General features: G+C 68.2%; 1 protein-coding gene across 7 annotated transcripts; it reads right to left on the reverse strand.

The window, feature by feature from the left end:
* Positions 1-726: 726 nt before the first annotated feature.
* HR (HR lysine demethylase and nuclear receptor corepressor) lies at positions 727-14454 on the reverse strand. Of its 7 annotated transcripts, XM_049830604.1 has the most exons (20): positions 14112-14454; positions 13667-13806; positions 7524-8357; positions 5952-6810; positions 5317-5506; positions 4358-4587; positions 4133-4282; positions 3948-4034; positions 3732-3853; positions 3488-3566; positions 3157-3323; positions 2813-3037; positions 2528-2699; positions 2307-2382; positions 1967-2097; positions 1738-1857; positions 1532-1671; positions 1288-1455; positions 1058-1165; positions 727-970 (listed from the first exon to the last, which is right to left on the reverse strand). In XM_049830604.1, exons 3-20 carry the CDS (start codon positions 8304-8306, stop codon positions 908-910), a joined length of 3870 nt encoding a protein of 1289 aa, XP_049686561.1. In that variant the 5' UTR covers positions 8307-8357; positions 13667-13806; positions 14112-14454; the 3' UTR covers positions 727-907. The 7 variants fall into 7 exon arrangements, with proteins under 7 accessions (XP_049686561.1, XP_049686566.1, XP_049686560.1 ...); XM_049830609.1 differs by lacking the exon at positions 13667-13806 and having other exon boundaries at positions 3157-3320; XM_049830603.1 differs by lacking the exon at positions 13667-13806.
* Between the last annotated feature and the right edge of the window lie 221 nt (positions 14455-14675).

Genomic DNA, 14675 nt, shown 5'->3' on the forward strand with positions numbered 1-14675 from the left:
GATTGCGCGGAGCCGATTGCACGGTGGCGATTGCACGGTGGCCGTTGCACGGTGGCCGTTGCACGGTGTTCGTTGCACGGTCCCCATTGCACGGTGCAAATTGCACGGTGTTAATTGCACGGTGTTAATTGCACGGTGTTAATTGCGCATCTCCCGCAGTGCATGTGGCCCTGTGCAGTGCAGGGTGGGGATTGCACGGTGCGGCTGGCACAGGGTGCAGCGTGCAAGGGCTGAGGCCCTGGGCACTGTCCGGGGGGGGGGGGGGCAGGCCATTTTTCCCCCATTATCATTAGGGCAGCTCCAGGCCATGATCCTGCGTGGTGCAGAGCGATTCCCCTGCACCCCGGCACTGGGAGCACCGTGCTCCATGGCTGGGGTTGGTTCTGTCCTCGGGATAGGGCTTTGGGGCGGTTGCTTTCCCAGGGCAGGGCAGGATGGAGCTGTACCCTGGAACCCCGAACCTCTGGACAGCGACGAGATGCGACATCCAGATGTTTTCCAGTTCTCTCCGAGGCTGCCAGCACAGAGACCGCGCCAAACTCATCTCACCAGTGGCCCTCAACCACTCACCAAGGGCTGGGAGCACCCCGTGCCATCAGGGCACGCTGCCAGACCCCGGCTTTGCCACCCCACCCGAACATCCCTGACCACGGGTGGGGGCGAGGGGGGGTTGATGCCGCGCAGGAGGGAGACGCCGAGGCAGGTGCTGGTGGTGCCGGCAGCCCCGGCACGCTGCAGATGCTTTATTCCCCGGCTGCCCGGCTCCCACCCTGAGCATCTCCGGGTGATCGTGGAGCAAAGCACCAAGCGAGAGGTGCCCAGCTCCGGCTCCCCGCGGCATCTCGGCCGTGGCCGTGGCCGTGGCCGGCAGCGCTGGCTTTGTTCGAGCATCCGTGCCGCGGCCGTCTCACTTGCAGCCCCGCAGGACTCCCACGGCCTCCCGCACAGCGGAGAAGATGATGCCGTCCAACTGCAAGGGTGGAAAGAGTGGGGGGTCAGCACCGTGCACCCCCAAACCGGGACTCCCTCTACAGCCCCCAGATCGCCACCCACTCACCTGGGCACGAAGTTGGGGCGCAGCGGTGCTGTGGTCCCAGAGGTGGGTGGCATTCTCCGGCGAAAGGAACCGCTGCTCCACGCTGATGGTAGCGGTGAGGGTCTGCACCTGCCCCGGGGCACGGCGGCATCAGGGGCCGGGGCTCAGCCGTGCCTCAGTTTCCCCAGGGGGCTTTGGCACAGCTGCACCCCAAAGAGGTGGGGGGGGTGGGGGGTTGCAGAGCTGCCTACCTGGTGGGGAGCTCCAGCAGGGACCAGCACCGCGTCCCCCAGGAACTGGAGGAGGGTCCAGCAGTTCACCCCGCACTCCTCGCGCAGCCGCCTCCGCAGCGAGAGGTCCAGGTAGCGGGTGGGGGGCTCCGCCGTGGCCGCCCCCTCCTGCCCTTGGTCCTCGCACGTCTGTGGAGAGCCGGGGGTGAGCAGAGCTGGGGGTCAGGGGGGGCTGGGGCTGCTCTGGGGGGGGGATGGCACCCACCTTCTTCAAGAAATCCTGGATGCGGTCAGCATCCTCGGCACGGAAGATGTGCCACAGGGCACCGGGCCGGCTGCTGGCATCCCAAAGCCGCTCCTTCAGCAGCGCATCCATGCCATCGTCGTCGGCTTGCAGGAGCAGGTCTGTGGGTAAAGGATTGCTCAGGGGGGGGTCAGGGTGGGGGGACCCCCTCCGCGCTCCCACCTTACCCTGCCGTGCCGTCAGCCGCTCGGGCAGCCACGCCGCGGCGTGCACCAGGATGCTGATGGAGTCGGTCGCCTCCACCGTCAGGTTTTTGGTCCCAATGGTCCGATCCTGGGGATGCACGCCTGGAAGCGGGAGCGGGGGGGTGGGCGAGAGGCGAGCATCGTCATGGGTGGGGGGAACCCAGCTCACTCCCCCACCCCGGGCACCACGGTCCTGCCGGGTGGCACTCACCGTAAGCCACGCAGACACGCGGGCGCAACCAGCGCCGGCCTCGCTGGCCCCGCAGGTAGGCAGCCAGGTTGAGGTGGCCGGTGGGCCCGCAGTACTCCGGCAGCGGCAGGCTGGCACTCAGGTTGGTGGCCCTGCGGCACAGGCGCGGTGTTTGAGGCCGGCACACCGGCTACCGGTGCTGGCAAAGCTGCCACGGTGCCCCCAGCCCTGATCACTGCATCCCACACCGGGACGCATCCCGCGGCTGCGGGGGGCTGGCACCCAACCGGGCAAGAGGAGGGGGTACCAGGCTGCCAGGGAGGGGGGAACCCACCCTGGTGAAGCTTCTGCTGTCACCTACCGGCACACCTCCATGTCCCCAAAGCCACTCTCCAGCTTCAGCAGGTCCCCACGGCCCTGCTCCGGTTCCGAGGATGCTGCGGGAGGGAGCACGGCATCGCACACGGGGATGTGGGCGTCATGCCGTCGGACACCACCCGGGGAGAGAAGGATGCTCTGGCTGGCTCACCCCCCCCACCCCAAAATCACACTTGAGACCCCACAAGCTCATAGCACGCTTACCCGCACTGGCGGCGAAGCCGTCCCAAAACTCCTGGCTGCTCATCTTGACGCGGTCCGGTGGTACCCGCAGGTTCACCGCCTCCACCGCCTGCTCCCCCCGAGCTGTACGGAAGGATTCCGGCCCCCACAGCCGCCCCTCCAGCCTCTTCTGTAGCCCTGAAACAAGAACGGGCTGCCGGGGCAGCTGGGGCTCAGCAGGGCCGGGGTTGGGGGGGGGGGGGGGGGGGGGGGGGGGGGGTCCGCGGTGCCACCGTGCATCCCCAGGGAAGGATGGGGGGTCCTCACCTGGCCCCTCCGCCAGTGCTCCTGGAAGAGTTTGTAGTTGCTGGCGTGGCCAGGGTCGTGCAGCCAGAGCAGCCCGCTGGGTGCCAGGATGCAGTGGGAGACGGGGGGGCCGGGAGGACCAGGGGGGCTTGGGGGGCTCAACTCGCCCCCCGCTTGCCTCTCCTGGATCTTTCTCTCCACCACACGGGCGATGATGCTGTCCAGGATGCTGGTCAGGCGGTTGTCCTGGGAACGGGGAGGGGATGCAAGATGCAGGGGGGGGATCCCCATCAGCCCACCCTGGCCACCCCACAGCCCTATCAAAGGGGGGGGGGGGGTGGGTGTCAGCCCACCCCAGGACTCACGCTGGGCAAGGCGGGCGAGACGGGGGCGAAGGCCATGCGGACCCCATCCTGCCCCAGGCACAGCTTGACGGCGGTGGAGGCGAGGAGGTCGCAGAGGGTGGAGGTCTGCACGGCCCCCCGGGGGGGTGGCTGCCCTGGTGATGGTGGGCCCCCCTCGGGACTCTCTGCTTTGGGGAGAAAGGGGTCAGGGCTGCCCGTGCCCTCGTTCACCTCTCCCCCCCCCCCCCCACCCAGCACCCCATAAGGGATGCGATGCAGCATCCCCGACCCCCCCGGAGAAGGGCTGTCCCCACAGCGGGGGGGGGGGGGGGGGGGCACCAGCCAGCCCTACCTTCCTTGATGGGTCGGGAGGTGTTGGTTTGGCCATCGCTGCTGGGTGGGGGGACGGGCACCGCAGCCCCCATCAGCTCCTGAAACACCCCAGTCCATGCAGACATCCTGGGGGGAGCCACATCCCCCCCCTCCCCAGGGTGGGTCCCCTCCCCAACAACATGCACAACCCCCCACCCCCACCCCACAGGCACCCTATTGCAGGGGTTGGGGTGCACCTGCACCCCCTTTTCCCCCCCCCATACCTGCCTGCTCCCCGGGGGCTCCGCCGGGCTCTGCTCCGCAGCCCCCTCCCCGCAGGGACAACGTGACTCGATGCCAAACTTGACCCGAACTTCGTGCAGCTGTGTCCAGAGCCGGGTCAGGACTGGGGACAAATGGGGACATGCGGGTCAGTCCCGGGCAGCAGACGGCACGGGGGGGGGGGGGGGGGGGCGTCCCAAGCTTGGGGGGACACTCACCACGAGTGGGGACGAACTGCGTGGCGACGAGGGATGCGACGTGGTGGTCTTGCCCAGGGATGCACTCAGGTGGCCGTGCCGGACCCTCTGCATCGGAGAGAGGGTGGGTTTGTCCCCGCCAAGTCCCCATGGGGCTGACACCCCCTTTGCAAGTCCCCCCCCCCACCCGCCACCCATCCCCGTACCGTGGCCGTCAGCCTCCCGCCTGCTGCGGTGGCAGTCGGGGCACAGCTGGAAGCCACATCTGGCGCAGCTCCAGTGGGAGTTGAAGAAGCCACGCTGGCAGGCGTCGCAGAGCTGGGGGGCTCCTTCTCCCCGCTTCCAGGCTGTCACCCCTGCGGGAAACACGGCTCTCAGCCTCCCCTGTGCCCCCAGTGTCACCCCCCCCCAACACCCCGGCCCCCACTTACCCTCAGGCCTGCCGGGGGCTCCCAGCCACGCGTCCCTGTCCCTGCGGACGGCCTCGCAGAAGGGGTCCCCCAGGACCCCCAGCAAGTATTTGGCCAGGCAGAGGCTGCTGCCTGCGCTCCTGTTCCCTCGCTCGGGGCCGGGTGCCTCCAGCTGCAGCGTGTCCCCCTCCGCCTCCCCCAAGGTGCAGAAGCCATCGACACTCAGCTCTCCGCCGTCCCCGAAAGCAAACCTGGGGGAGAGAAGGGACTGGAGGGGATGCTCCAAAGCGGGGAGACAGGAGAGGATGCTCTAAACCAGGGAGACGGGAGAGGATGCTCCAAAGTGGGGTGACAGGAGAGGATGCTCCAAAGCAGGGTGATGGGAGAGGATGCTCTAAACTGGGGAGATGGGAGAGGATGCTCTAAAGTGGGGTGACGGGAAGGGATGCTCCAAGGCAGAGTGATGGGAGAGGATGCTCCAAAGCAGGGTGATAGGAGAGGATGCTCCAAGGCAGGGTGATGGGAGAGGATGCTCTAAACTGGGGTGATGGGGGAGAGAATGCTCTAAAGTGGGGTGATGGGAGAGGATGCTCTAAAGTAGCGTGACAGGAGAGGATGCTCCAAAGCAGGGTGATGGGAGAAGATGCTCCAAAGCAGGGTGATGGGAGAGGATGCTCTAAACTGGGGAGATGGGAGAGGATGCTCTAAAGTGGGGTGACGGGAAGGGATGCTCCAAAGCAGAGTGATGGGAGAGGATGCTCCAAAGCAGGGTGATGGGAGAGGATGCTCTAAACTGGGGTGATGGGGGAGAGAATGCTCTAAAGTGGGGTGATGGGAGAGGATGCTCTAAAGTGGGGTGACGGAAAGGGATGCTCCAAAGCAGAGTGATGGGAGAGGATGCTCCATGCATCTCGACATGGGCTGCTGGGAGCCCCCCACCCTGGCCAGGTCTGCGAGCTCCCCAGGAGCCCCAGGCTCACCTACGGAAATGCAGCAGTCTGCAGGTGCTCTCGGGGGAATCCTCCTCCTCCTCCTCCTCGCCCTTGGGGTGCCCCGTGGCCCGGGCGGCACAGGCACAGCACCGGGGGATGCGCTCGGGCAGGTCGGTGCAGGGCACAGTCTGCAGGCACCACGGCTCCCGCAGCTCCGGGCCAGCATGGCTCGGCGAGTCTGGGGGAGACGGGAGGTGCTTTGGGACACCGTGCATGGGGACACACCAGCCGGGAGGGACTGGCACGCCATGGCAGGGGCTGGAAACTGGGCCAGAAAGTAGGGCTGGAAAGTAGGGCTGGAGATCTGCAGAGGTCAGGGCTGAGACACCGGCACCTCGCCAAGGAAGGCTCTGACCCAGCGATGACGCTTGCCACCCACCCCGGGCATCACACCCGAGGGTGCCACGCTGCCCCAGAGGGGCATTTCTATACACCCCTGCCCTGGGAGTCACTGCCAGCCCCAGCCGTACTGGGAAAAAGCCAAGCACAGCAGGTTTCCCAGCCTTCACGTGTTCCCACCTCGTGTTGCGGGCGCTGGGAACCGGGATGCCAAACTTCCCCAGGGATCTGGTGCTGCCACCGCCCTCTCCCCTGCCCCACGGTGCACCCCCCCAACACCTTACCTCCCTCTCCCAGCTCCATCCTCTTCTCCTCCGGGTCCCCTCCGCTTTCCGTGCCATCACCCAGACATGCCGCGGCCACGTGCTCGGTGGCCTTGGCGCCCCGTTTGGCTGCCCCGGCACCCTCGCCGGCAGCCCGGGGTCCGTCGGCTATGCCGTGCGGGCGCTTGGCCGAGCGTTTGCCCTCACCGGCCGGCTCCGGGCCACCATCCCGCCGGGGAGCCTTGCAGCGCGGCAGCAACTGCTCCGAGTGCCGTGTCAGCCAGGTCTTCTTTAGCTTGGTGTGGTTGGTGGGTGGGCATGGAAAACGGCCCCCAGAGTTGCCCAGGGTGGGCTCGAAAGGACCGAGCACCCCGCAGCCCACCCCCGGGCACCCATCGCAGCCCGGCGTGGTGCAGAGGCAAGCCGGGGGCGGCTCCGGCTTGGCAAGGGCCATCGGGTATTGCCTGTCCGTAAGCGGAGGCGATGGGTCGGGCTCCTCTGGTCCCAGCGGCGAGCCGGGCTGGAGGCTTTGGTATGCCAGGCGCTCATCTTTGGGTTCAGAGGGCCGTCCTGGCCCCGGTTCTGGGGGGAAATCAGCGGCGTGGGGCCGCGTGCCCACCCAGGGACCCCCGCAGCCCCCCGCTGCGCCGGGCTGCAGGAGGAAGAGGGGGTGGCTGGTGCTGGGGGGAGGCGTGCGGGCATGGGGAGCGGGCATCACCGAGCTGGCCCCTGCTCGGCCATCCCTCCACGGGGCTCCCGGCAGCTCCGGCACCACCGGTTCCCCTTCCCCGTCTCTGTCCTGCCCCTTGCCCAGCAGCTGTGGTGGCGCTTGGTCCTTGGCCGGGGGATGGAAGCCAGGCTCCTTCTTCGGGTAAAACTCCTGGAGGGGAGCAGAGGGGTTGTCAAGGCTGGTGTCACCCCAGATGTGGGTGCCCGTCCCTGCCTCCATCACCCACATCATTGGGAGGTGGTGATGGGGAGCATCCCCTGGCCCTGCCTCAGTTTCCCACCGCCACCCTCCCAAGCTGGGCAGCTGCCCGGTGCTTTCCAGTCCCAGATAGCCAAGTCCGTGGGGTGCCCGTGTCACCCCTGCCCGCGTGGGAAAGGAATGGGGAGCCGCAGCGGCACGGGGTGCGACGGGCGCACCCACGAGCTGGCAGCTCTGCCTCTCGCCGCCTCCGTGCCACGGCTCCCGCCGCCGTGACTCAGCCCGGGGGCTTGCATCACGCCACGGGGCTGCCCCGGCCAGGAGAGCATCATCCCCCCTCAAGGGTTGCATTGCCCCATCCTTCGGGGGGGCTGGGACCCCTCCGCCAAGCTGCAGGAGCGAGTTGGGGGGCTACAGCCCGCTCGGGGACCGCCGACGCCGGGTGCAGCCCAGCCCTGCCCTGGGTGCGGGTGCCAGCATCGCCTTTCGCAACCCGCCGCTCCCAGCCGGGTTCAGCTGAGGCTGGAGCCCATCGTCACCCAGGGGAGCCTGGGCACACCGGAGAGCTGAGCTCCAAGCATCCCCGTTCCGGAGCCAGGCCGTGGGAACCAGAGCTGTGCCGCCATCGGAGCCGGGAACCGGCACGGCCGTCCAGGGTTACCTACCTTGTTCCCTGAGCCGGAGCAGTCGTCGAAGGGGGTCGGAGCCGCCTTGCACCTTGGCGGGAGCCCCAGGTAGAGCGGCTGGCCCCAGGCGGGCACGTAGGAGCCCAGGCGCCAGTCCACGCCGGCGAAGCGCCCGTCTCCCATCGCCCCTGGTCCCTCCGGCCCCCCGCCACCAAACGGGGGGTCGGCTGGGGGTCCGGTGGGCAGCAGCGAGGACAAGAGGAAGGGGCAGTGGCGGAAAGCTGGGGGGTCACCGGCCCCATCTCCTACAGTGGCACGGGGTTTGCCGGTGGTGCCGGGGTGCTGGGTCTCCGGTCCCGGGAAGGGCAAGGGGTAGCGGTGGTAAGCGTGGCTGTAGAGGGCCAGGGGGGCCAGCACGGCTTCAGCCCACCGTGGCCCCGGGTGCTCCTTGCAGGGCTCGGCCCAGCCCGCCTTGGGCTGCCCGTTCCTGGGGGGCAGCAGCGGCGGGAGCTCAGCTCCATCCTTGGGGCGGCACAAGGCGTCCCGCAGGCACGGTGGGGCCGGCGGGTAGGGGCAGCCCAGCTGGCCACCGGCAAGCTCCCGACCTGGCCCCAAGCATCCCTCGGAGCCCCTCCAGGAACACCCCTTCTCCGTTCCATAGCTCAGCTTGCCGGGTTCCGGGCAGCCTGGAAGTCCCAGTTCAGCAGCGGCACTTCGGGGCAAGACCATCCCGCTGCTCTCCATTCCCCGGGCGTCCTGCGCTGCCTCCTGGGCTCTCCTCCACCTCGGCGGGGTCTCCCCCATCCTCGCTTCGCTGGCCATCCTGCTCTGCCACTCATGTGGTGCTCAGCGGCGTCCCGGGCTGGCCGGACCCTGCGGGCAGGGAGCGGGGCATCAGCGGGGCATGCCACACCGCACCGAACCCTGCCAGGGCAGCCGTGCAGGGGTTGCAGTGGGGGGAAATTGAGGCACGGGGACGGTGGGGGTCGGTGCTTGGGGCGTGGGTGTTTTCAACCCCCCCAGTTCCATCCACCCGTGCTAGATAGGAGGTTCCCTGGCATGGCGAGGGGATCCCGGTCTCCCATGCCCCGCGGCATCCGGAGGGATGCACGATCCGGGAGGGCACGTGGCTGGAGCGTGGGTCCCCACCCCGTCCCGTCCCTCCTGCACCCAGCCCGGCGGGGTTGGCGGCCGGGACGCACCTCGTGCCCACCCCGTCCCTCCGCACCCAGCCTGGCCCCGTGCCCGGCCGCTGGCACCCAGCGTGGGGAGACCTTGCCCTGCGCAGGTATTCGCCTCCGGTCAGGGCTGGGTTGCGCTTCCCAGGAGGGCTTGCAGCAAGGGGGGAGCTCCCAGCTCCCAGAGGCCCCTCCTGGTAGAAATGCCTGGGGGGATTTGCTGGATTAACGCTCCTCCAGGACCCAGGCCACACACAGGCGCGGGGTTCAGAGCCAGTCCTTGCAGCAGCCCGCGACTGCATCCCTTCCCGGCGGAGCAAACGCCACCCCTTGCCCTCCTGCCCTCCCCGCCCGACAGCCAGAGAAGCCGAGGGGGACAGGCATGGGTCCCTGCAAAATTGCAGCCCTGCTCCGGGATGGGACCGAGCCACCTCGATGGCCGGGCAGGCAGCCAGGATGGGGACGGGGACCGGAGCATGGGACAGGAGGAGCCTGCATCCCCAGAGCTGCCTCACCCCGTCACATCATCTGCCCAGGGAGGCTCAAAGTCCTCTGCCCAAGCAGGGGCACCCCAAGCACACCCACCCTGTCCCTCCACAGCATGGGACTCTGCCGGGCTCTCCCATCCAGCCCCGTACTGGGAAGATGCTCCCAGAGCATCTCCCTCCCAGTGCCCCAAGGCTGCCCCACCACATGCCATCCCCCCCCAGCTCCCCCAGGCTCGCCGGTGCAACGTTGTTCCCTGCCCTTTATCCCATCCAGAGCACAAAAAGCCGGTCCGGCAGCTTGGCGAGCATCCCCGCCGTCCCACAGCACAGCCAGCTACCTGAAGAGTCCATCGGGGACCCCACCGCCTTCCCTACGGTGGCGAGGACGAGCCGGTGTCTCCGCCGGCTGCACCGGGTCCCGGAGAGGCGAAGCCGGACAGATTGGAATACCTAGACCCACAGGCTGAAGGGGTCTGGCTCCGGGATCTGGAGGAGGCAGAAAGCCACCCGGGCAGCCCTGGGGACGTTCTTCTCCGAATGCTGGAGCTGAAGTTTTTGATCCATTGGCCTGGGAGGCTCTGTGCTCCTCCTGCCTATCGTCCTACGAGCGGAGGCTCCCGGTGTGCCAGGGAGGAGGGATAGCGGGGAGGGGGGCGGAATCGGGGCACCCAAGGGAGCGACGGCAGCGGCGAGCGGGACCTTCCCCCCGGCTCTAGGCAGCCTTGAGCATCTTGGGGCGATGGACGGCAAGACGAGGCGGCGGTGGCGGCTCTGCTCCTTGCGAACGTGCAGCCTCCGCCGGCTCCCACAGCGACTGGGCAGGCGGGAGGGCTGCCGGGGCTGCTGACGCCCAGGAACCGGCACGGTGCTGGCAGTGCCACCCAGCCCCGGGGGCACCGGCGCAGGCAGCGGGCGGCCGTGCCAAGGCGGGCAGGTGTGTTCTGCCCCGTACGAAGAAAGCGCCCTTTGTTCGGCAACGCGGCCGAGCCGCCCCGTCACCGATGAAAGACGCCGGCCGCCCGCTCCGGGCGAAACTGGAATGGGAGAAATACCGGGATGGGCCAAACGCCCCAGCCCCAATGCCGGGGAGGGCTGGCGGTGGCATGCCTGGCACGGAGCACGCGGCCACCCCGCAGGCTGGGGAGGTCCCAGGAGCTCACGACCCCTTCGGTTTTGCCCAAATGGTAAGGATCTGGCCTCAACCCACGCTGCCACTTCGCCCGTGCTACAGTCCAAGGTCGTCCCGCCTCGCGGCTGAGCCTTGTCCCGCTGCCGCCATCCTTCCTCCGGCTGCCTGGGATGAAGGCAGAGCTCCTCTGCCTCCCCACCTGGCTGCAGAGCCCGCCACAGCCGGGCAGGATGCGATCCAAGGGGTGCCGAGGGGCTAACACGGAACACGAGGCTGCTGTGATAGCATCCCCACGGTGCCGAGGGCTGAGGACTACCTGGGGACCCTCAAACCCCTGCCCTGCAGCCCACCGGGCTTGCACACCCCCCCAGCCGAGCCCCCCCCGGCCCACTGCGCGAAAGCCGGGACCCATCACCCTGCCGGTGCCCACACAGCATCCCCCCCCACGTACATGCACCCCCCCCCCCCCCCAGCACCAGTACCTCCCAGCAGCAAGACACACCACCCCCAAACCCACCAGCTCCCAGCACCCCATTGCCCATTCCCATGGCAGGGGTCGATGCTCCAGCCGGGTGCACGGGGCAGCGTTCCCAGGGGAGGGGGTCAAGCGTGTCCCCCAGGTGGGTGCCCCATTTCTGGGCACCCAGTGAGGTACTGGGGTGCTGGCAGGGAAGGGGGGGGGGGTGGGAGAACTGGTGCCAGCAGCACCAGGCGGATTTATGTAACGTACAAGCGCTTGTGTCCCAGGGACACCCCGCACGCCTTACATAAACCGCAGCCGCTCCGCACAGCCTCCCCCGGCACGGCTCGGCACGGTTCCGGCACAGCATGGCACTTGGGGGTTGACGGGGTTGGGGGGCGATGGGGTGAAGGCAGGCCACGGCCCGCGTGAGCCGAACAGCGTGATTAACATCAGACCACGGGCTTCTTCGTTACAGCTCAGCAGCTGCCGTGTGGTCTGGCCCCGCTGGGAGCGAGGAGCCACGGTTAACCCTTGCCGGCCGGGGCACGGGGTGCTGGGTGCCACCAGGGTCCCTTTGCGATGCCGGCGGGCATCCGTCTGTCCCCATCCAGCCTGCAGCGTAGGGGAACCCATAGCGGGATCCCCTCGAGCCCCGCCTGCCACGGAGGGGAGGGTTTGGAGGGGTGGGGGGGCCGTGGCACCCGGTTGCTGCTCGCTGCACCCACTGGGTGCCAGGGAACAGGGAGGGGACCCAGACAGAGCTCGGGGCGTGGGTGAGCCCATGCCTTCCTGCGATGAGAAGGTGCTGAAAGACAAACTCTCTTCCCATTCCCTCCCTCCGCTCCCTGCGGATGATGGCTCCGGCAGGGCTAGGTGGGGGAAAGCTGGCAGCCGGGAGGGAGCCCGGGGAAGGGTCTGCAGCATCCTGGCACGGCCGGATGGGTCAGCGGGTGCCCACGGCCATCGGGACCGTCGCGGCAGTGCCGAGGGAGCAACCGAGGAGGGGAGAGGGATGGACGTGCCACCCCGATGCTAGCAAGCCCCGAGGAGAGGGTGACCAGCAGCCCTTGCTGAGGCAGGGAAAAAAGCAGGGAGCGGGGGGGGAGGGGGATGCCAGAGGGACAGGAGGGAATTTCCCACCCTGCACTGGGGCAGCATCTCTGGGTGCTGCGCCCTCCCCACGCCCCGCTCACCCGGCTGCCCTTGGCTCCCGGCCATGGCGGGGCTGTTCCTCCCGTGCCGGGGAGCCCAAAGACCTCACAAAGCCTCCCCGGGGGGCCAGCGCAGCCCTCGCAGGGTAGCCACACGGCTGGCAAGTTTTTCTGGGGCTTGGCCACCATCCCACCCCGTTCCCAGGAGCGGGCTCCGTGCCTGCCTCCCACGGCTCAGCGGCTCCGGCCGGAGTCCCCCTGCTCTCTGCCTGTCCCAGCACGACCCGTGGAGGGTCCCCCAGGGCAATCCAGGGGGGTCCGGGCTGGGTTTGAGATTTGCCAGCTCAGGCTTTGCTGGGAGAGAACCCCCCCCAGCCCCGAGGGGGGGCTCTGCCTTGGTGGCTTGGCACAGCCGGCCCCAGAGCTCCAATCTCCCTGGTTTTTCCCCTTAAATCAGAGGGCGAGCAGAGGGACTGCGAACACCCACGAGCCAAGCGCTGGCCAGAAAGACGCGGCGGGAGGCCGGAAGCGCCCGAATTAGAAAACTTGGCATCCCTGTCCCGCTCGATGCCGGAGAACCGGGAGAGACACTGCAAGGACGTGGGCTGGAGGGACCACTGTCCCCGCCGTGTCCCCTGGCACCACGGGGGGATGCGTGGCCGTGCGGGGCAGGGGGCTCCCGGGATGCTCCGGTAGTGGGGAGGGGGACGGACGGGGGTCCCGGTGAAAAAGGCTCAGTGGTACCCCAACAGCCCCTCTCTGCGCTGATGCTCTGGGCGAGGAGCCTGCCAGCCCTGCGCCGGTGCCCATGTCCCCTGCCCTGCCTGGGCTGGTTCCAGGGACCCCGGGGAAGGGCTCCGCAGCCCCCAGACCCACAAGCCACCTCTGGCTGGGAAAGCAGCCTGAAATCCAGCCTTTTTTTCATGCAACATGGACTCGACATGCCCCCTCTCCGGCTTGCCCAGAGCCCCCTTCCACATCCACACAGCCTTTCTTCCTCCTCCTCCTCCTCCTCCTCCATCCTCCTCCTCCCAGCCCCAGCACCGAGCCCAGCACGCACCTACCTGCCTCCACTGTGGCGCAGGTGAGGAAGATGAGGGCGCAGGCAGTGGAAGGCAGCCCAGTTTCCACCCACCCCCCCCTTGCCCAGCACCGGGTGCGATGGCCGCGAGAGCTTTCGCTAATCTGCACCCGGTGCTTAAAAAAAAAAAAAAAAAAAAAAAATTTCAAAAAAAAAAAAAAAGCAAAAAAACCCCCACGTCAAACCTTCAGGAGTCTGGAGGCTGCGGCGGAGCGGAGGGCACGGGAGGACACTCACTCCCACACGAGCAGCTTTCTGGGAATTAGGGCCACAGCCCAACTGCTCTGGCAGCCTGCGCTCCCCTCCAGCCCTGGCTGCCGGTACGGCGTGGCCTGGGCAGCCGCCCCACCGGTACGGTCCCGCTGCCGCAGGGTCGGACGCTGCTCTCGGCCCTAATCTCCCGCTTTCCCTCCGGGGAGGTGAGTAAGCATCGCTAATCCCGCTTGCTTCGCTGCTGGAGAGAGACGAGCTGCTTCTCCCAGGCTGGGGGGCTGCATCCCGACACCCCCTGCCCTTCCTACCCACCCACTCCCCCGCCAAGGGGAGGGCAGCACGGGTCACCCCTTCCCCGGGGTGGCTTTCGGGTACTGCGCACCCTCAACTTGAAGGCTGGGATGGGGCAAGGAGATGGAGGCGGGTTGTCTTCGTCGGAAGGGACCGGGGGACATCGTAGCTGCCCGCAGCCAACCCACCTTCGCCGGCGTCCCCAGTGCCAGCGGCTTCGTGCCAGCCCCGCACGCGGTGGGGGGGACGCTCAGCGGGGCTGCGGGGCTCGGCGACGGACGACGGACCACGACGGATGCTCCTTTTCCCTCATCCCTTCTTCCCATCCCTGGGGTAGGCAGGACGAGGCGTCCCGGCGAGCCCCAACGCGGTGGCGGGGGGGGGGGGGGGGAACGGTGCCCGTCGTGTGCCACCCCCTCGGCTCCCCCTCACCCACTCGGGACTCCTGTTTAGCCAGCCCAGTGCCAGCAACCAGCTCCAAATACCTTGATGTAATTAAAAGCTCGCCCCCGGGGCCAAAGGCTTAGGACGGCAGCCAGGGACACGGGCAGCCCTCTGCCACCTGCACGCAGAACAGGCAGGGCAGGCAGCTGCCTGCTGCCCAGCTCAACACGGGGTCCCAACAGCACCTACCTGGGAACAACCGGGGTCTCCTGCCCTCAGCCCGGACCCCTCTTCTGTCCCCGCCGTGCTCCCGGGATGCCCCACCACCGGCCAGCCATGGTGATGGGTAGACTGGTACCGGGCAGGCGATGGGGTATCAAGGCTCCCGGTGCGGGGAAAAGTCACGAACGACGGACGATCCCCTGCCCAGCTTCTCCTGCCGGAGCAAGGCGGTGCCTCAGTTTCCCCTCGGTGTCGCTGCGGGGTCCCCAAAATCCTCAGGGAAAAACCTCTGGTGTCACGGCAGGGACGCGGTTCCAGCCCTTGGGAGACGGAGCTGGAATCGTCCTCGGTGCCAGCGCGGGCAGGGCCAGGCTGCAAACAGGGCTGGCTGGGGACAGACGGGTCCCCGGGGGGACAGGCAGCTGCAGGGGGGGCGGGGGGGAGTGGGGATGCAGCATTCCTTCAGCCGTGTCCTCCCACACTCCCGTCACCTCGAACGCCCCTTCCCCGGCCCCTCCTGCCACCGCTCTTCCCACCCGCCATCATCTTCCTTGCCATCTTCTTCCTCACCAGTGGGGTGATGGGCAGCCC

Source organism: Accipiter gentilis, chromosome 28 (genome assembly GCF_929443795.1).
Source record: "Accipiter gentilis chromosome 28, bAccGen1.1, whole genome shotgun sequence".
Classification (NCBI taxonomy): domain Eukaryota; kingdom Metazoa; phylum Chordata; class Aves; order Accipitriformes; family Accipitridae; genus Astur; species Astur gentilis.